This window comes from Mauremys mutica, chromosome 1 (genome assembly GCF_020497125.1).
Source record: "Mauremys mutica isolate MM-2020 ecotype Southern chromosome 1, ASM2049712v1, whole genome shotgun sequence".
Taxonomy (NCBI): domain Eukaryota; kingdom Metazoa; phylum Chordata; order Testudines; family Geoemydidae; genus Mauremys; species Mauremys mutica.
The window spans coordinates 228278610-228299700 of NC_059072.1; the positions used below are offsets into that span (position 1 = coordinate 228278610).

Sequence of the window (21091 nt, forward strand, 5' to 3'; positions counted from 1 at the left end):
GAGACAGCTATCCCCATTACTCTAACAAATTGACTATTCCCTTATTCTTTAGATGATCCCACTTTCTAGCCTGAAAAACCACTATATATTGTTCATGGATAAATGTGATTTAATAAACAATATTCTACATACGTTGCTTTTAAAGCAAAATCCATATAATTATGAATAGCAAAATACCCTTCGTCAATCAATATAGCATGGCTTTGGCCCACTGTGGCACTATCCATATGGGGACAGATCTTTAGCAGGGGTACAGTACTGTAGTTTCAGTGAAGTCAATGCCAACTTGCTTGTGAAAAAAGTGAGATGCTACCAAATTACCAAATTAAAAAAAGAATATAATTTTCTCTAGAAGTACCACAAAATGGGTTATTCAGAAAGACTTACTGCACAAATGTCTGCACTCCATGCACTGACTACCACCAAGAAGGGTGCATTAAGGGCCTGTCATTCCTCCCATTTGGCCCATTGATTCCTCTAGATTCCACAGATCTGAGTAATCTTTTTTTTTTAACAGAGGAGTGAATCTTTCTGCCTCTTTGAATTCATGATCTTTGTCTGCATTCCAGTCTTTCTTTCCTCTACTGAGCTGATTTCAGCCTGCCTTTTTCAGAGACAACACAGGCGATAAAGAAGTGTTCACCTCTGGGGAAAATACACTGGCCCACCTGTTTGTCTGTCTGTGATAAGAACCCCTATTGTAAGGACTTCATTCCATCTTCAGCAGTTAGTTCAGACTTGTCTGCCAAAATGCTGTACCAGGTACCAGTGAAGATATTTCACTCTGGCCTCAACCTGTTTTGAGCTAACTTTGGGATAACAATCAGAGTTCCATTGGAATTGCTCCATCCTTTCTCTTAGTCCCAGGATGACAACCCCTTTAGAACAAGTATTGTTGAATTGTTATCCCAAGAGAGTTGCAGAGGCTTCACTGTGCACTCCAAATTCCTTTCAATTTACTTTATTTGAATAATATAATAAGCCTCACAGATTGGACTATTGTTATCAGATGTGTGCGGCTATTACCTTTTTGAATTGTCATTTGGTAAACTGCCCAGAGGCTTCAAGTCTGGGAAAATGTGAAATGCCTTAAAATTTGCCTCATTTTTGTTCCTTTAATAACTCATTGTTTCAGACAGAACAAAAGCCAAATTCACCTAAGATATCCCAATACCACCATCCCTAAAATATTACCATTCATGATTTACCTACTACAGAACTTTATAAATCAGACATTACACTAGTATATGTCCAAAATTGCCATCACTTGTCTATGTCTTGTGTCGATGTAATATCTTTCAGTTGTTATCATTAAAAATAAAAGAGGAGTAATCCAGCGGCCAAAGTCAGTGGAGGTATCTAACTAGCAGCTCATGGCTTAAAAGGTAGTGGCTGCTAGCAAGGCATTTTCTGTGTCAGGTCTATAAGTCTCAAACGTATTTGTTTCCTCTCTTGATCCATCAGAGCTAAGATTTGTTGACCTTTTGTGCCTGCTGAAGATCTCTGTTATTCTCTCAAAAGGGTAAAGGATTTTTGGTGGCTTATTTGATTACTTATGGGGGACTCTTCAAGGTTAAATGCTCTATTTCACATATGTGATACTGATTGAATAGTGCGGTCAGATAGCTCATGCCACAAAGCCTTTTGTGTTGAGGATATTGATCCTTTTTCTATTATTTCAGTATTTGTACAGGTGCCTAATGCTAAGAGAAGTAATTTTAAATACATTAATTAATAGATTCAGCAACTGGGGAAATTAAACATAACTGTCCATAGATATAAATGTGAGTATTCGTTCACATATTTGTGTGGATCTACCAAGTCCAGGGATGGCTGGCAAGTCTTATGAAATATATCCAATTGCTCTTTTGCCTGACAAATACCAAATAAATCTTTCTCTCTCTTTAAAAAAAATAATTTTCCAATTCCTGTATCAAATTGTAACCATAACAATTTCCCCAGTATAAAAGACTCTTTCAGATCCTATCACAGCCATCGATGCTGACAAGTTTCTGGGTAAATTTTTTCCATCAAAACCCTCCAAATATCAGTACATGTGCAGACTGTCACATGTCTAATATCAATTTTTAAATACCTAGACTCCCTGGAATCAGTAGTTGAAATCCTAGATTGATTTAGGACTTCATCTTTTAAAGGTAGATAAACTGACTTCCATCTATTTTACTGTATTCAGGACTTTCAGACAGGACCTTAAAACCCAACAATGTGTTTGCGTATGTGGACATGAATGATCTCAGAGAAGTTCTCACAGTAGTAGGGATATCTCCTCGTGTCCTTGGATGAAATTTCATTCCTCACCCCCACTACTGCTGTGCAGTGTGCTGGTTCCCTGGATTGTTGCTACAAGTTGTTTGCATTTCAGTGTTTTGCTGTAGGTCTGAAATCATGCAAGGGAATCTGGGGGAGTGGTCCACACATGCACCTGCTTCGGATCTGTTTACTTCAGTTATCATTCGCAGAGCCCTTTGAAAGTCTGGACTTATGTTTTTGTTTGTTTTTAAAGTGGCTGAGACAGGATTGAATTTAGTGAGCCGATGTTATGGTGGTTTAGTGTTGCTCCAGGGGAGCAAATCAATAAGAAATTGGGTGGTTCTTGCCTTTTGGGAGAGCCCACTCTCTTCAAATCTCTCCTTAAAACTCACTTTCCCCAGGAAACCCACCAATGCTAATCTAAAGCACTTTGACCTTCCCATTAAAAATAAGCAAACAACATGCTAAGACAGATCCTTCCTCTGGGTCTCCCCTGTACATTTTGTATCTAATTTTGTGGCTTTAATGGTACAGAGTGTAGTAGGAAGAGAGCCTGAGACATAAGCCCTTGTATTAGAGGCCTAGTATGAGGCAGGACCTGCTTTCAGAATTTGGCAAGAACCAGGCTGATATTGCAGAAATACACATTTCTAAGAAGTACTAAACACAGAGTACTTACACAAACACATTTTGATACTAAGTGGTACCAAAACATTCTGATATTAGGATAGTACAAAAACAATTCCCAAGGATAACAGAAACACAATGATTCCTTTTAAAAGATAAGGTTAGGATGGCAGTATGTAATAGAGATGTTTTGATTGAACCAACATGGACAAGGTGATGGGTAATAACTAGGGCTGCCAAGCGATTAAAAAAATGAATCGTGATTAATTGCACTGTTAAACAATAATAGATTAGCATTTATTTAAATATTTTTGGATGTTTTCTACATTTTCAAATATATTGATTGCAATTACAAAACAGAATATTGAGTGTGCTGTGCTCACTTTATATTTATTTTTATTACAAATATTTTCACTGTAAAAAACAAAAGAAATAGTATATTTCAATTCACCTAATACAAGTACTGTGGCCCAATCTCTTTATCATGAAAGTTGAACTTACAAATGTAGAATGATGTATGTAACCCTTCTGCCCCTCTGAGTTGGCAGCAACAAGGGCCGGGTTCAGTATCCAGGGGTTCCGTTTCAATAACACAATGCAAAACCGGCTCGAGCCCCCACCCAGTGACCTGGGACAATTACCTACCAGCCCCCCGGGCGCCTCTAGGAGGCAATACTTCCCCACTCGCAAGCACAGAGTCCGAGTGTAGCAAAATCCTTTTAATAAAGGAGGGAAACAATGCGGCATCACATTGGAGAGACACCACAAACAGGACTATACACAAACCATAAGCAAAAAACCCACCTCCAAGTACATTTGGCACTGTCCTTTCCCCCTTAGGGTCTTAAGTCCAATCACCCCAAAGTCCAACAACCCAAGAGTCTCTGTCTCTGGTCAGTGCCACCCCAGAGTTCAAAAGTTTATCTGCAGAGTTTTACCCCCCCTAGCCTGGGTGGAAATGGGGGGGGGGCACACGCAGGGTGTTAAGGGACACCTTACGTGGGCCAGGGCCGACTGCCCCGCTTCTCCATGGAGTTCTGCTGTAGTCTTCACCATGACTGGCTCCACTCCACCAGCTGTGCTGCTCCTCCAGCCAACCCGTGAACCGCATCAGCCGTCCACGCGAACCGCTCCACACTGCTCACTGTTCCACAGGCTGCGCCAACGTGCTGCAGACTGCTCCGCTCTGCCAGCTGCTTAGCAATCGATCTTCAGGCTCCCCCACTCAGTGATCTCAGCTCAGTAAGCTTAGCTCTTTTAGTGATTTCAGCTTGTAGTAGAGGCGCCCCAGTGCCACCTTGGGCCAACCTGAATTCAGGTCAGCAGCCTCCAGATGGACTCCTAAAGGATTCAAAATTAGCTCTGCTCTTTAACAGTGGAGAGAGGAGGATGTGCAATTGGTGTTCCAGGCCCTCAAAAGGGGCCCATACCATCAGGTACACACACCAGTCCCCAGCCTCTCTCCCTTCACTGGGTTTTGGAACCCATGTCCCTTGTCTAGCAAGTACTATTTAATGTAGGTTGAGTCATTTCTGTCATAAAGCAGTCTCATAGTTCCTCATTCACATAATTAAGGTAACAGCCCTTTTTTTTCCTTCCTGCCCCAATAACAAAGAAATTGGGGATTCCACAGTGTGAAAATAACCATCCCATGCTGCTGTGTGTTATGCTAAGTGGAGTGGGTTTACCAATGCAAATGCACATTCCTAAAATTCCTTTGCCCACTCCTCATAATGTACCACCAGATGTCAGGGTAGATCTCATCCTGACTCTGCTTACATGTATAAACAAATAACTGCATTCAAAAATAAAACAATATAAAACTTTAGAACCTTCAAGTCCACTCAGTCCTACTTCTTGTTCAGCCAATAGCTCAGACAAACAAGTTTGGTTACAATTTGCAGGAGATAATGCTGCCCACGTCTTGTTTACAATGTCACCTGAAAGTGAGAACAAGCATTTTCATGGCACTGTTGTAGCCGGCATCGCAAGATATTTACGTGCCAGATGTGCTAAAGATTCATATGTCCCTTCATGCTTCAAACACCATTCCAGGGGACATATGTCCATGCTGATGATGTGTTCTGCTCAATAACAATCCAAAGCAGTGCGGACTGATGCATGTTCATTTTCATCATCTGAGTCAGATGCCACCAGCAGAAGGTTGATTTTCTTTTTTAGTGGTTTGGGTTCTGTAGTTTCCACATTGGGGTGTTGCTCTTTTAAGACATCTGAAAGCATGGTCCACACTTCATCCCTCTCAGATTTTGGAAGGCACTTCAGATTCTTAAACCTTGGGTCGAGTGCTGTATTTATCCTTAGAAATCTCACATTGGTACCTTCTTTGCATTTTGTCACATCTGCGGTGAACGTGTTCTTAAAACAAACATGTGCTGGGTCATCATCTGAGACTGCTATAACATGAAATATATGGCATAATGCTCCACTGGGAGCTGCGGGCGGCCATGCAAATGTAAACAAACTGTCTGGCGGCCCGCCAGCGGATTATCCTGACAGGCCACATGCGGCCCACGGCCCGCAGATTGCCCACCACTGCCATAGAGTCTGCCAGGTGCTATTACCATGCATTGTCAACAATAAACTTGTCCCCATGCATTTGTACCTTGATGGATCTTGTGGTCATTGGGCAGTTCGCTCGAGGTGTGCTGTGCCAGCTGTCTGCGCAGAGCTGGGACGGCACACACGAAGAACACACACATGTAGCCGAACATCTAACCCAGGGGTCGGCAACCTTTCAGAAGTGGTGTGCTGAATCTTCATTTATTCACACCAATTTAAGGTTTTGTGTGCCAGTAATACATTTGAACATTTATAGAAGGTCTCTTTCTATAAGTCTATAACATATAACTAAACTATTGTTGTATGTAAAGTAAATAAGGTTTTTAAAATGTTTAAGAAGCTTCATTTAAAATTAAATTAAAATGCAGAGCCCCCCAGACCAGTGATCAGGACCCGGGCAGCGTGAGTGCCACTGAAAATCAGCTCGCATGCTGCCTTTGGCACACGTGCCATAGGTTGCCTATCCTTGATCTAACCACACAGAGCACACCGCAGATGCTTAATTCCTATTGTCATTACAAGAATTCTGACCACCAAAACTTGAGGTGCAAAGTCAATGGGTAACACAATTACCCGTGGGTATTTTGGCATCAACCATGATCAACTGTTAGTTCTAGCCCATATCTGGCTATTAATAAATAATTTAGCAGCTGCAACCTTTTCAAAATACCTTCCTTTTAAAATTGGTAAAGTATGCTGAGCTTGAAAAAACCCCAAAGGTATTATAAACAATTAAGAGCTAGTGACAAGCTGTGCTGTGTAAATTACTCTTTTGTCCTCCAATGGGTTGCTTAGTGCTTGTTTAAAAGACAATTTGCATTTTCATAATATGTATCTTGCTTCTTACTCCCGCCAAATGAGTTAAGGCTGGCAGCTCAGGTAATGAAACACCTTGACCAGAACCATTACTACTGTTGAATGCAGCAGCAACACAAACAATGTATTAAACAAGTGGAAATCAGATCATACTTAAGAATCGCATTAGAAGGAAGCAGATTTATTAAATTCACGGAAGTCACCCAGTTTAGATAAAGTCAGGCAATGAAATAGTTCATGAAATTCTTGACCATTCTCTTCTCTTTCTGCAGATTTTGTTTCAGACTGGTCTCCCTTACATGATGCCTCTATCCATGGGCGTTTGCTTGCTCTGAAGAAACTCATCAATCAGGTATCATTTTATTGGGGAGATGAACATTCTGCTTGCTTTGCTCATTGATCCGGCTGTTGAATGCAGGCTGTATTTTATATTGTAAGATGTCTGAGATTAGTACAGTGAATTCCACTTGTGATGGATGATTTTATTGTAGCCAACTTATTATCTATGCAAAGCCAGATAAATGAAAGCCTGGATTCTGCAAGCAGTTATGCATGTGCTTAACTTTTGCACAAGTAGTCCCATGCAAGTCCATGGGACTACTCATATACTTCAAGTTAAGCACATGTGTTAGTGCAGGGGTAGGCAATCTATGGCACGGGTGCCGAAGGTGGCACGCAAGCTGATTTTCAGTGGCACTCACACTGCTCGGGTCCTGGCCACCAGTCCAAGGGGCTCTGCATTTTAATTTAATTTTAAATGAAGCTTCTTAAACATTTTATAAACTTTATTTGCTTTACATACAACAATAGTTTAATTATATATTATAGACTTATAGAAAGAGACCTTCTAGAAATGTTAAAATGTATTACCAGCATGCGAAACCTTAAATCAGAGTAAATAAATGAAGACTCAGCACACCACTTCTGAAAGGTTGCCCACCCCTGTGTTAGTGTTTGCAGGATTAAAGCCTAACTGAGTTATATCCTTCTCTCCTGTTGAGACGTCGGTTGGAGGAGAGCAGTTATTGGGGAAATGCCCTGTATTTGATCTTGCAGATCTCATGAGACTCTGTCATAGTTGAAGGATTTGTGGTAGAGCTAAATAAAATATTTGTAATGCAAGGTTTGCTTTTCCATCAAAACTTGCTCCTGAAATCACAGAGGTTTCTGGAAAACAACTTGATAAAATTCCAGAATTTCTTGACAAAATTGGAAATAAGATATTTGCAAAAATCAAAAGATCACTTTTATTTGAGAAGTCACAATTCTAAATCTTGACGGAAAAGGTCACAGGGCACAGTGGGTGATGTAAACGGCTGGGAGCCAAGATCATTCAAAGACATTAAAATATGTAAAGCACTATATACGTGGTCAGCATTACTGTTATTGCCTCCAATAATATTTTCTGTTATTTTACAAGGGGAGCAGTGTTAACCTCATTACAGCCGATCACGTGTCTCCTCTCCATGAAGCCTGCTTAGGGGGCCATCCTGCTTGTGCTAGTGTCCTATTAAAACACGGGGCTCAAGTAAGTATAACACAGATGTTTAGAAGCAGATCTATGAAACTCAGTTTCCCCCGCCGGATAATAATTGGTTTACTGAATGATGAGAAAAAAACCATAGGATTGCATGTTGAGATGTCTACGGTGTGTTATGTAGGAGGAATTGTGTGATGTGAAGGAATGTACCACAATGAGTTAAACAATAAAAAGACCAGTTGTATTTTAAAAAAAGTCCATTTCAAGCTCCTGATATTGTAAGCTGTATGAAAAGAATGAACCCTGCTAGAGTTTTCTGAACCAAATTTTAATGTAAACTAAAGCTCATTTACACTACTCTGGTGGTGTAAAGCAGCGTAACGTGGGTGTAAGTACCATTTACATTTTAAGGCCCCCTTACACTTTTGGAGGAGTGTAAGTATAACTAAGATGTTGGGTCTTGTAGATTTTTTTATTTAATTATTTTGACTGGACCAAAATATATTGAACAGCCATTCCAAAAAGCACAGTGAGACTTAATTTAGAATATAATATGCTATGATAAAATATTACATATAAAAGTTTATACTTTGCATCTACACTGTGCCTAGCTTAACTCTAAGCACATTGTCACTTTTTACATAAAAGAGACTTTTTACTAAAGCAGCAAAAAAGTGCAGATATAAGCAGCCCCTGCCATTATTATTATTTATATTTTGGTTTCATATATTCATAGATTCTCAGGCCAGAAGGGACCATTGTGATAATCTAGTCTGTGTAACACAAGCCACAGAACTTTTCTGAACAAATTCCTAGAGCAGATCTTTTAGAAAAAACATCCAATATTGATTTAAAAATTGCAAGTGATGGAGAATCCACCATTGCCCTGGATAAATTGTCCCAATGGTCAATTACTAGGGCCCTACCAAATTCACAGTCATGAAAAACACGTTACGGACCATGAAATCTGGTCTTCCACCGTGAAATCTGATGTTTTGTGTGCTTTTACCCTGTACAATACAGCTTTCATGGGGGAGACCAACGTTTCTCAAATTCGGGATTCTGACCCAAAGAGAGTTGCAGGGGAGGTCTCAAGGTTATTTTAGGTGGGCTGTGGTATTGCCACCCTTACCTCTGTGCTGCTGCCTTCAGAGCTGAGTGGCTGGAGAGTGGTGGCTGCTGACTGAGGGCCCAGCTCTGCAGGCAGCAGCATAGAAGTAAGGGTGGCAATACCATACCATGCCATCCTTACTTCTGTGCTGCTGCTGGTGGAGCTCTGCCTTTAGAGCTGGGCTCCCAGCCAGCAGCCACTGCTCTCTAACTACCCAGCTTTGAAGACAGCGCTGCCACCAGCCAGAGCATAGAAGTAAGAGTAGCAGTACCGCAACCCCCATCCCCACAATAACCCCCCCCCCCTCGCACAACTCCTTTTTGGGTCAGGACTCCTACAATTATAACATTGTGAAATTTCAGATTTAAATTGCTGAAATAATGAAATTTACAATTTTTAAAATCCTATGACTGTGAAATTGACCAAAAGACTGTGAATTTGGTAGGGCCCTGTTAATTACCCTCACAGTTAAAAATGTACACTTTATTTCCAGTCTGAATTTGTCTAGCTTCAGCTTCCAGCCATTGGATTGTGTTATACCTTTCTCTAGTAGGCTGATGAACCCATTATCAAATATTTGTTCCTCATGTAGGTACTTACAGATGGTAATCAAGTTACCCCTTTGCCTTGTCTTGATTAAGCTAAATAGATTGAGCTCCTTGAGTTTAGTCTTGGCTGTAGCACTCAGAATGTTCTAGGCACTTACCAAACATATAGGAAGAGACAGTCTCTAGCCCAAAGAGTTTATAATCCTGCAAAAAAGTATGTGCACGCTTAACTTTATACACGTGATTAGTCCCACTGACATTAGCGGAACAAATCACATGCATAAATGCAGTACAGGTGTAAATATGCAGGATCAGTGCCTAAAAAAAGCAGGAAGCACATATAAAATGGAGAGGAATGGAGAGAGTGTACAAGCAAAGTGCCCAAAGTGGTGATGAGTACAAGTCTCATGACATTTCTGGTTTTTTTTTAATTTTTTTTTTATTTTCCCAACAGAAAGTATTGATTTTTCAATGAAAAATTGAAAACTGAATATTTTTGTTGGAAAACCTAAAATGTTAGTTCACAAACGTCACCATCATATCTACCTCCTGGGAGTTCTGGGTCAGGTGCCTCATGCCAACGTTCTCCTCGATGGGATGCGCTCCCTGATGGGACTACATCTCCCATGATGCACCATGGTCTTCCCTCTTGCTAAGCCACCATGGTACATCATGGAAGCCCCTAGCCACGGTGCATCATGGGAGATGTTGTCCCTCTGGATAATCTGGCCCATACAGGACAATGGGGGCATGATGATCCCAGACAACTCCCATGACTCAAATAGTGGTGGTATTTCTGACTCAAATAGTTTTCGGGTTTGGAAAAAAAAATGTGTGTTTTTCCAATGAAAAGTTGATATTTTTAACAGAAAGTAGACACTTTTTGAAAAAAAATTAACTGAATACTCTCAATTTTTCATAGAAAACAACATTTTAAATGAAAATATTCACCCAACCCTAGTTAAAATATTCCCAGATCATTACTGTTTCTAAAGAAACTACTTGCCTGTTGTTTTTCCTTCAGGTGAATGGAGTTACTATTGATTGGCATACTCCTTTGTTCAATGCCTGTGTCAGTGGCAACGTGGCCTGTTTGAATCTATTATTACAGCATGGAGCCAGCCCACATGCACCATGTGATCTGGCTTCCCCTATCCATGAAGCTGCTAAGAGAGGTAGGTTACTCAGTCAAGAGTCAGAATTACTTTTCCTTTTACCAACACCTCGCAGCTGGTGAGAAAAAGGAAAGATCAGTCGGTATATTGAATTAATGTAAAATACAAATATATCATCGATAGAACCATGATACTTGTTCTCAGTGCTGGTATGACAGTTTCTACCATCCTGTCTTCATCCGTGACACCTGCTTCTGTAGTCCCTAGTCAGCTCCTAAGGTCCTGGGTATGTGCGGTGACCTCTCTTAACTTCCTCCACCACACAAAATGGCTCCCAAGCCCTCACACCAACTTGCACTGGTGTGAGGATTCCTCTAACCTGAACGTTGCCCTTGGGCCTCCCACAGCTTAACTACTGTCATTTGGATGAAGGGAAGGGTGCAAGTGTTTCCTTATCTGGTACTTATCTCTCCTTGGCCCCCAAAATGGCACTGTTCATTGGAGGGGAAAGTATCCCACCAACAGTGTTGCTGTGGCCTCTATCTACCACAGCTTGACAAAACAGTTTTAACAGGTTGAACTTGAACTTTTCACCGCTTAAATTAACAAACTTGTCCGCCATAAGGAGAATTCTGTAAAGAGGGAATTACTGAAAGCACTGGAAATCAATACAAATTTTCACAGACACTTCAATTTCCTAGTAAGCACTTTATGAAGCAAGGACTCACATCTCTACTACTGTTCTAGTCTTATGGACAAGAAAACTGCTTTTGCACCTTGATGGTGAACAAATGCCACCCACTACTTTCCATTAAGTATTGAGAATGGATAATGATCTCACATTAGCTAGCAATAGGCATACTAAAATGAGACCCCATAAAGAGCAAAATATTTCAGCTAATAAATGAGATACAAGAACCTAGGAAGTAACTGGGCTGCCTTGCAAAGACCTTCTCTGATTTAGCTTGGCTGTTTGTGTTTTTCAGTGCAGACTTTACCCAACAAATAAAATGCATTCCTTTGAAGATGTTATGGCATAATTTGGTCATGTGTAATGTAAACTCTCCCCTCTTACATGGTAATATTCCTTATGGCTACCGTTCCCTTGACCAGACTAAAGAGAGAAAGAGAAAATGAGGATTCCAATCTCTTGAAAAGAGACTGGGGGAGAAAGGGCCATTACAGACAGGAAATAAAAAATGGCAGAGATGACTGGATGAGCACCTTTGAGACTATTGTTGTCTGTGAGCTGTGCCACCTGCTGCTTTTTTCCTCCATCCCATCAAAATGATTCATTATGGGATGGATAGACAAAGACATTTTGAATGTATCAAAATACTGGGGAGAGGAAAAAATGAAAATCTAAAATCTCTTGCCAAATCAATGGAGCTTTACTGATTTACACTGGGGAGGGGACAGGGGGAGAGTTATCTGGGCCAGAAAATGAGGCACCTTCAGAAACCCCTTATTTTTATTATTTGACCTTCCTTTATCCTTTCAAAGGACATATTGAATGTGTCGAATCCCTCACATCCAATGGAGTAAATATAGACCTCAACATCAAACATCTGGGTACTCCGCTTTATGTGGCTTGTGAGAATGAGCAGGTAGCCTGTGCCAAGAAGTTACTTGAATCAGGTAAAAAAAAAAGTAAAATGATGTTCTTTTATTTTCTGTAACATCTCTTTATACTCTGTCCTCATCCCAGGCTGAGGGGTGCTCACACGCTGGAATTCTGAAACACTGGAATCGTGTAGGTAGCTCTGGGTATTGTAGTGGAATTTTAAGTTGACTAGAAGGGATATAGCCACACAACTCCCATTGAAACTACATGTGCCTCGAGCAGGGGGCCGGACTGCACCAAGCCCTGCATTCTTGGATCTTTTGTACACCAGCGCAAGGGCCAGACACAAACATGGTCCTCCATTCAGCAGATGCTTAAGTATGTGCCTCACTTGTAGCACGAGTGGTCCCGCTCAGGTCAATGGGGCTTCCATATGTGTAAAGTTAGGGATGTGCCTAAGTACCCTACTGAACTGGGGCCTTGGCATGTGCAATCACATCATGTGAGCACTGGAAGACTGGAGAACCTCCCGCAGCGCTAGCAGCTCCACAGGTGGTGGGAAAGGGAATGTGGGGTTTGAGAGTGGAGCTATGTCCTTTCCCTACTCCACAGCATCCAGCAGACTGGTCTGTGGCCTGCAAGAGAGTACAGCAGGTACCACTGCTGTGTGTGATCCCCCAGAACAGAGGCACAACCATAGGCAGAGTGTCTCAAGGAGCTTTCATTGATTCACAGACCGCCCCCCATCCTATGCCAACACAGGCAGTGGTCTAAAGCCATAATCTAGCCCCTAACTATTGATGCAGGTTGGTCAGAGACCTAGGAAATAGCAAAGGAAATGGGATGGTCCAGCTATGACTTTTTTTACCAATGTGATCATATTCTTGGTCCTACTTATTTTCAGGAGCAAGTGCAAATGGTGGCAAAGATCTGGACTCTCCTCTCCATGTGGCTGCCAGGAATTCCAATGCTGACCTGGTGCACTTGCTGATTGACTTTGGAGCAGACGTGAGAGCTAAGAATGCAGAAGGCAAAAGGCCAGTGGAGCTGGTTCCACCAAGCAGCACTTTAACACAAATATTTGTGCAGAAAGAAGGTGTCCTTTAATATTTGTTTTATTCAAAATCATAACCCGTAGGTGGCTGAAAAAAGGGCACATTATTTACTATGCTGCACTTCATGTTCTGTATCATGGAGCAAAACTGAAAATAACTGGGCTCAGTTCTGCCCTCAAATATTTGGACACAGTGTCTGTTAGCATCAGAGTATTAATTTATGAAATATTATTATTATTATTTTATTAAAAGACTTTATGGAGATTCCAGTCTCAGCAAAAAAGAATTTCCAGTCACTACAAATGCTATAGAATATTGTTTGTATCCCATGCACCCGTGGCCCCCCAGAGTTTTCAGTGAGAGTCCAGGGCATCAGTGAACAGACTTGAAGCTTGTAATGGGTCACAGAAATGAGCTTAGGAGATGTATTAAGCAGAAGAACACTTACAAATCAACTGGGAACTTTCCTCTTTCTGACTATCAATGTTCTTCTTGGGACTGGCCCTAAATCCACTGAAGTCAACTGGAAACTTTTCATTGACTTTAGTGGGTTCTGGATCATTCCTGGGTTGTGTTAAGCTAGTGATTCTCCTTGGAGCATCTTAACAAATTTGAAAAGGATAGAAAGTAACCTCAAATCACCCAGTGAGAGTTGAGCCCGATTACCAGAGAGCAGAAATGTACCCACTGAGTTTAAATAATGTAATTTTTGTGGTACAAGTCCAGCAAATGCCAGGAAAAATCTATGTTAAAGTACAGCTGGGAAGCTTTAAATTCATGCAGTATAAAAACGGTAAATGGACAGTAACCGTGATCTAATTCCTTGCCTTTTGCTTTATATTTTTGGGCCAAAACCTTAAGAAGTAGCAAAATGTGTCTGAAAATTAATTTCTCTGTGTTGCCTTTTTGCAAAAGGTTGTAAAATACATCTCAAGAGGTGGTACAATAAGTATATATGGTACGTGTTTATTAAGGTCCTATATTATGTTCTGCAGAATCCAGCCTTTCTTCCAATCTTTAGGTTTGATTCTTATTTAAACTTTTTAAAAAGCAGCTGTTATTTACCTATAAATCAAAATGGTTTCAAATCCATTTTGTTTTATTGGGTATATTATATTCATGAATTCTGGGCGGAAATCCTGTGTGTTTGCCAGGTAAATGTGAACAATGCCTCTGGTCAACAGAGTTACATTCCTATAATGTATTCATTTAGAACTTCCTATGGAGGCAGTAAACAGCAGTTAGTATCATTATGTTAAACAAGATACTGCTGGTATGATCCACCACTATATTACTCCAGTTTTATGCCAATGTGACTCTATTGAGATCAGTGGAGTTCTGCCAGTGTAAAACTGGAATAACACAGTGCGAAATCAGGCCCTGTGTGTGTAGTCAATAATATTATGAAAACAACCACATGGTGCTGCATGGCACAGATATTTGGTCTTTCAACACATTCTGCCAACACACAGCTGTATGTTACAGAACTCAAATCCTCTTTCTGTTAGACCTCTGACTCGCATCACATGTGTTTATCTGAGGTAAAAGAATATGTCATGCATGCCCAGGGAACAGCCACAGAACCATATGTAACATTGGAAGGGAATATTGAGAGGGCTGGACAATAATTAATGGTTCTAAGGGATTTTCTGCTTTTACAGTCATTGAAGCCTGTACTTATAAAATTCTGGAGACTGTTTTGCTACTGAGTAGTGTTTCCCAAATGTTCTTCAAAATTCCTTTTTCTGAGTAAGTTCCAGGTTTGCTAGCAGCTGGTTTCTAAATTGTCTGCTCTGAAGCAATTGAAAACAGATGTGAAAATACACAGCCTTTTGTTTAACCTTCAAGTTCCCTTCCTGTAGTGTTACTTCCTTTTGGTTTTATTCAGATTCATTCTATGAATATGGTGATCTCTGGTAAAGGCGGCAGGTAAGCTATAGTATTTCCCGCAATCCTGTGCAGACTCCATTATTCCAGTAGACTCACTTGCTAATCAGAATTAGTTTCCATTCTGTTTTCTTTTCCTCCATCTGGTAAATGCTTGGAAGGCTCTACCTACAAATATGCGGGAAATGGCAGCATATAGGGATTTTTGCTTCAGTAGACTATTGGCCAAAGTACCAGCCCACAGTCACCTATATGAACAGTTATAGAATGTTGTTGCCTCAATCTAATGTTTCACTGCATATGTTTTCTATCTGAATGATACAGACAGTTGTGCGTGTGTTCTGGAGAACTAGCTAAATAAACCAGCACTACATTGAACTACCTTGAATACAAGAATTGCCTTGCATTTTTTGGTTATTTTTCAGGAGTGTGAAATTGATTTTTTAAATTTTGTTTAAACTTTTCTCTTTTTCAGTGAAACATTTCTGCTTTTATGGGAGTGTTTTTAAACTTTTAAGAAGTTCTCAAAGAGACATTTACTTATGGCAGAGCAAAATAAAATGGACAAAATGGAACGCACAATGTGATATTGCAATAGTCACTCCTGTTCCCATTGATGTCAACTGCAGTTTCAAAAGATGAGCCTGGGAGCTTAAATTCACAACTTTGCTAACTCTAAAAATCATGGACTGAACAGAGACACTGAATTTAAGGCTTATTACAACAATCTGTAACTCACTAACCCCCTCTTTTTGTCCTATGACTGAAGAGGTGTTAATGGGCCACTCTATCTTGAATGGTCCCTTAGAATATGTGCTCACTGCTTATGTTCTACTATATGGCCTGGTCTACACTGGGGGGGGAGGGGTGTTGATGTAAGATACGCAACTTCAGCTACAGGAATACCGTAGCTGAAGTCGACGTATCTTATTCCGACTTACCTCCCGTCCTCATGGCGCGGGATCGACGGCCACGGCTCCCCCATCGACTCCGCTACGGCCGCTCACTCTGGTGGAGTTCTGGAGTTGACGCGGAGCGCATTAGGGGATCGATATATCGCGTCTAGACGAGACACGATATATCGATCCCCGATAAATCAATCGCTACCCGCCGATATGGCGGGTAGTCTGGACGTACCCTATGTTGCACCTTGCATTTAGCTGTGATGCTTTGAGTACATTTCCCAGATCTGAAGAAAAGCTCTGTGTGGCTCGAATGCTTGTTTCTGTCACTAACAGAAGTTGGTCCAATAAAAGATACCGCCTCACCCACCTTGTCTGTCTAACTGCAGTTCTGCCAGTTTCAGCGGGAACAGACCCTGAAGCATGAAGTGATTCTGGTCTGGATTCGCCATTTCCTTGTACCATACACAGTCTTTTAAACTTGTGTAATGTGGGTATAAAATGCTGCTGTTCTGACTTGGAACAGTCTTGCATTCTCTGTGCACAGGGGTAAATGGCAGCATAAGATGCAAAGCAGTGGAGGAGACTCAAGCCTGTGTATTTACCAGGTTCATTAATACATGTCTCATTAATACTGCATGTTGACAGTGCTCTTGATACAGCCATTTGATCAGTAAAAACATCTTTAAGAGAACCCAGCCAGCTGTGAAAAGCTGCTGAAAAAGTGGTAGCTGGAGTGTAGAAGGACACTGAAAACAGCTGCTTTTTAAAGCTGTTACCCAAAAGCAGTACCAGCTGCTTCCATCAGTACCTTCAACTCCCTTACACACAGCTACTGCCAACACAGCTTCTCTGGTGACCACAAATGCCTTTATCTTCTAACCTCTTTTAGAAAATCTTAACTGGGACTTACTTTTAGCTGGTACCATTGTCTCTGCCTCCCTGATCCCATTTCACTGATTCCCTCTTGCTTTCTAAAATACCTCATAAAGCTCATCTCCTCTTACACTGCTTAAACCCAACCCAATCCTGCCTTCCCCCATTAGTGCGTCCTGCTTGTCTGCTCTCCTTATCTACTCTAACAGTAACTGTTCTGTTGTTGAAACTGCTGTGTATGATGAGATAGCCGTACAAATGACATGTTATATGATCCAACTGTTTTGTATTTAAATACATCATAGTAACTACCTCTTAACAAGAAGGATAAGCCCTCCATTAAGCATGTTATGCTATTACATTTAAATAAAAAACATAGATTCTTTACTAGGGCTTGCATTATCAGCATGGGACTATTTAATCTTGAAGGTTTAAATAAGGGATTATATATTGTGTCTCTTGCTATGTGTTTATCACTGTTATACTGTTATGAATACTTCTGCAGAAACCAGTGGGCCGCAAACTTGAATCTCACTCAAGGGAAAGGATTTTGAAGGAAGCATTAATCATCTCTTATTTTCAAGCAACATAAAGTATTTAACATTTGTCTTATAGCTTGTAGGAAAATAATACAGCTACTAATCATTCCTGTGTAAGGATTAAGAATGACTGTGTTTGGTTCCAAGACAACATATTTATGTTGTGGGCTCGACTTACTACTGCTTTGCCTCTTGTATGGTCATTTACATCTGGGCAGCATGGGGATAAATTGCTTCTACTGGAGTAAGTGAGAGGCGATTTCTCATTTGATAGTGTTTAGCACCCGTTTTTGCACTAGAATAAATGACTGCACCAGGAGCATAGCAATGGGGAATCAGTCCCTGTGTGCTGTTTTCAGTATTCAGCTACAAAATCTATTTATAAATAATAATCTTTCTCAGAGCCGGCGCTAGGCATAAGCAGACTAAACAATTGCTTGGGGGTCCTGAGCAGCTCACGGGGGCCTCTCTTTGCTTTTTTAGTATGTGTTGTGTGTGTGGGAACACCCCCTCCCCCAATATGCCAGCGTAGGGCCCCCAGTAGGCTAACACCACCTCTGATCTCCCTTAAATAACTTAACTACCTGCTCCAAACACCTTGTGACTCAAATGATTTGGTAAAGAATTTCCTGTGTGTTGAGCTTTTAGAAGCCTGCAGGAGCTGAGACCTTGGGAATGTTGCCCTTCCAAAGCTGGTCTAGCCTGTACTACACAAAAGTTGGCCTTGTTACATATCTGCAGCTTCAGTTCTGTGACAACTGATCTTGGGACAATAAAATCACGTTATAACTTGTCTTGTGGCATCTTTCTCCAGGGCCCCTGTCCTTGATGCAGTTGTGCCGCCTGTGCATTAGGAAGTGCTTCGGACACAAACAACATCATAAAATAACTGGACTTCTGCTCCCGGATGAGCTGAAACATTTTCTCCTCCACATTTAAACATTTTGTATTCAAAACCATACCAGTAAAAATAAGGCGAGGTTTGTCATAGTGTTGCCAACTCTTGCAATTTTACCGTGAATCTTGTGGTATGTGATGTTTCTCTGAAAGCTCCAGCTGCTGGAGTCATGTGTTTAGATGAGAATCTCAATTTTCATTAAAAAGGAAGTAATTTTCTAGCCCTCGTGGCTGTGAAGAAAAACTTGATAACGTGACCCAGCTCAGAAACCAGAAAGCAAGTAACATGAGGACCAAATTTATCATTTTTTTTTAAGAAAATGATTTTTAAGCTAATCTCATGATTCTTTGAGGCCTGATTTTTGAATGCTTGGGGCTGGCCATACTGCACCAAGTACATGTATTAGTGCAGTACAAACAACATCTCAGATTTATTAAATAAGAAGGATGGCTGAAGTCTTGCTTTAAACAGCAACCATCTAGGATGCCCATGTCAACTGTAGAAGATGTTCCATGCTCTTGTCGCCCTGTATGTATAAGGAAACGGAGCCAATTCCATCCCTGCAAAGCAAGTGGGGAGATTTGACATGGAAAAACTGGTTAATCATTTGCCATAGATAATTCAACTCTTTTAAAGATGATCAATGAATTTGCTGAAAATTTCTTCCTTAGAATTCAAAGAAAAGTAAAGGGAAGATAGTGAATGTCAATTATTTTATTGAATTAGGTTATTTCTGTCCTTCATGTTTTAAACACGAAAATATTAACTAGTTCTTAAAGAATATTCTGTGTTTTCAGAATACCCAACAGTGCATGTAGATGAACACCAGCCAACAACGATCTATTCAGATGGGCATCTGAAACTGTTAGGGGTTTACATTATTGCCATTACAGCATATAGATCATTGTTGAGGGTAGCTTCCTGCAATGGGGAAATAGTAGGAAAATTATTTTTGATCAGCCATTAAAAACACTTATTCACTGATGTGTTCTGAGACTTAATGGCCTCCTACCTCAGTATAATTTCTCCCTTAAGGATCAATTTTTCAAGGACACAGGTTACCACATGTTGGCAGGGAGTAAATGTTCTTCCGCTTTATGGTTTGATTGAAAAGTGAAATTTCCTAAGGATTTATGAGCAGGTCATCAAAAAGGACAGCTTCATTTTTTTTTCCTCCAGAAAAAGGTACCAAAGAGTTCATTCAAAGGGTGAAATAAAAATCTTTCTTGGAAAACATTCTACCTCTTTCTTAACATTTCCCACATGAGAGAATAAAAACAACTATCTTTAATGTAGAATAATATAGTAAATAAAATACTTAGAAAAGTCCATCCCATATAAATACTTTGAAAACTCTAATTAAAATAAAATTAGGACAACGGTAATCTGCTTCCCCCTCCCTTTTTTTTTCTAGTTTAATTTGCGTGTTGGTCAACCAAACACAAGGGTTTAAATTCTGACTCCACTGAAGTTAATGGCAAAACTCATATTGACATTAGTGGAACCAGCTTTCATTCAGCTATACCCAATTTTAGATTTATTCACAAATATCCTACAAGCTCTTTGAACTCTGAGTATGCTTTTTTGGGTGGAAAGAATGATTATAGTGTATTTTAGCTATTCTCTCAATCTGCAGGTAGCTCTCCACATTGACTTTCTGTTCAAAGAATGTTTGAATCTGAATAGAGATGGATTTGAAGCAAAACCCCAGAACTGCACACCCTGAATTTGGGAAAGTCTGGATCAGGATCTGAGTACAAACTTTCTAGCTCAGTCCCATCTCTAATTCTGAAGCATGGTGCTTTTATACAATACTTAAGCATTAAATGTCAGGTGCATATTCTTCTGGGATATCTCCATACTGTCTTTCTCAAAAGAATACATGTGTAGATCCAAATGCTACTACTCAGTAAATAACACTTTCAAAAATTATTTTCTCCTTTTTCAATTGCCAAGAGCTCACTAGGATTGCGTTTCCCAAGCAGAAGCTGACTGCCTTACTAACATGCAGAGTACATTCAGTGCTGGTGATATCATTAACTTCTGCAGGAGGAAATACAGAGTCCTTAGCATGTAAAAGAAAGACACACAACTTTTCAAATAGAGCATCTTGTTTAAAACTTTTCCAATACACCTGTATGGTTTACATAGTTGACTTTGTAACTTTAATAGGATGGCCAAATTCCACAACTGTATGCTCATATTTGGTCCTTTGGTATCTAAAATAAGTATTTACATCCCTACTTGGCATATAGATGTGGACTATAGATACCCTGCTTAAGGGCTTGATCCCATGCCCATTAAGTCAACAAGAGTACTTCCATTGATTTTGGAGCATTGGATCATGCTCTAAATAACCACATTTGAAAACTCAAAATTCAGCTCTCCAAATTTTAGGATCAGAAACAGTAAGTAATTTTTTCTTAGCAGTTTTGCCACTTACTTTTAAGCTTCTGATTTTGTGACCTCAATCAGTGTGTTTGTAGGGCTAAGCTAATATCCTGCGATGCTTAATCATATCAAGTGGTGAGGGCTGGTTTTTTAGCTCTGTTTACCTTTTGAAAATTTGATAGCTTGGCTCTGTTTACCTGAATCTTTTTATCTTGTATAACTAGGATGAATTCCCTGGGCTCATTTTGCATCATCTCAATATATTTACATATTTATTTATTTTTAAATCATTTGTGATTGAAACTGATGGATTACAGTTTTATGCATAGATATCCTTGAAGCTGTAAGGTAAACTCAGTGAAATCTGGAGCTATTTCCAAACTTGAAATCATGCCAAGTGCCACTCAGTGTTTGAAAGACTGTCACAAATA

The 21091-nt window shown here is 40.2% G+C and overlaps 1 protein-coding gene across 2 annotated transcripts in view; it reads left to right on the forward strand.

Moving 5' to 3' along the window:
• Positions 1-19576, forward strand: part of ASB11 (ankyrin repeat and SOCS box containing 11) — a 69297-nt gene extending 49721 nt beyond the window's left edge. For both annotated transcript variants that reach the window (XM_045026348.1, XM_045026493.1), the window contains 6 exons: positions 6567-6646; positions 7715-7822; positions 10458-10608; positions 12052-12186; positions 13017-13208; positions 18186-19576. In XM_045026348.1, coding sequence (XP_044882283.1) covers positions 6567-6646; positions 7715-7822; positions 10458-10608; positions 12052-12186; positions 13017-13208; positions 18186-18310 — 791 coding nt within the window. In that variant the 3' untranslated portion in view covers positions 18311-19576. The remainder of the gene's footprint in view (positions 1-6566; positions 6647-7714; positions 7823-10457; positions 10609-12051; positions 12187-13016; positions 13209-18185) is intronic.
• The last annotated feature ends 1515 nt before the right edge of the window (positions 19577-21091 follow it).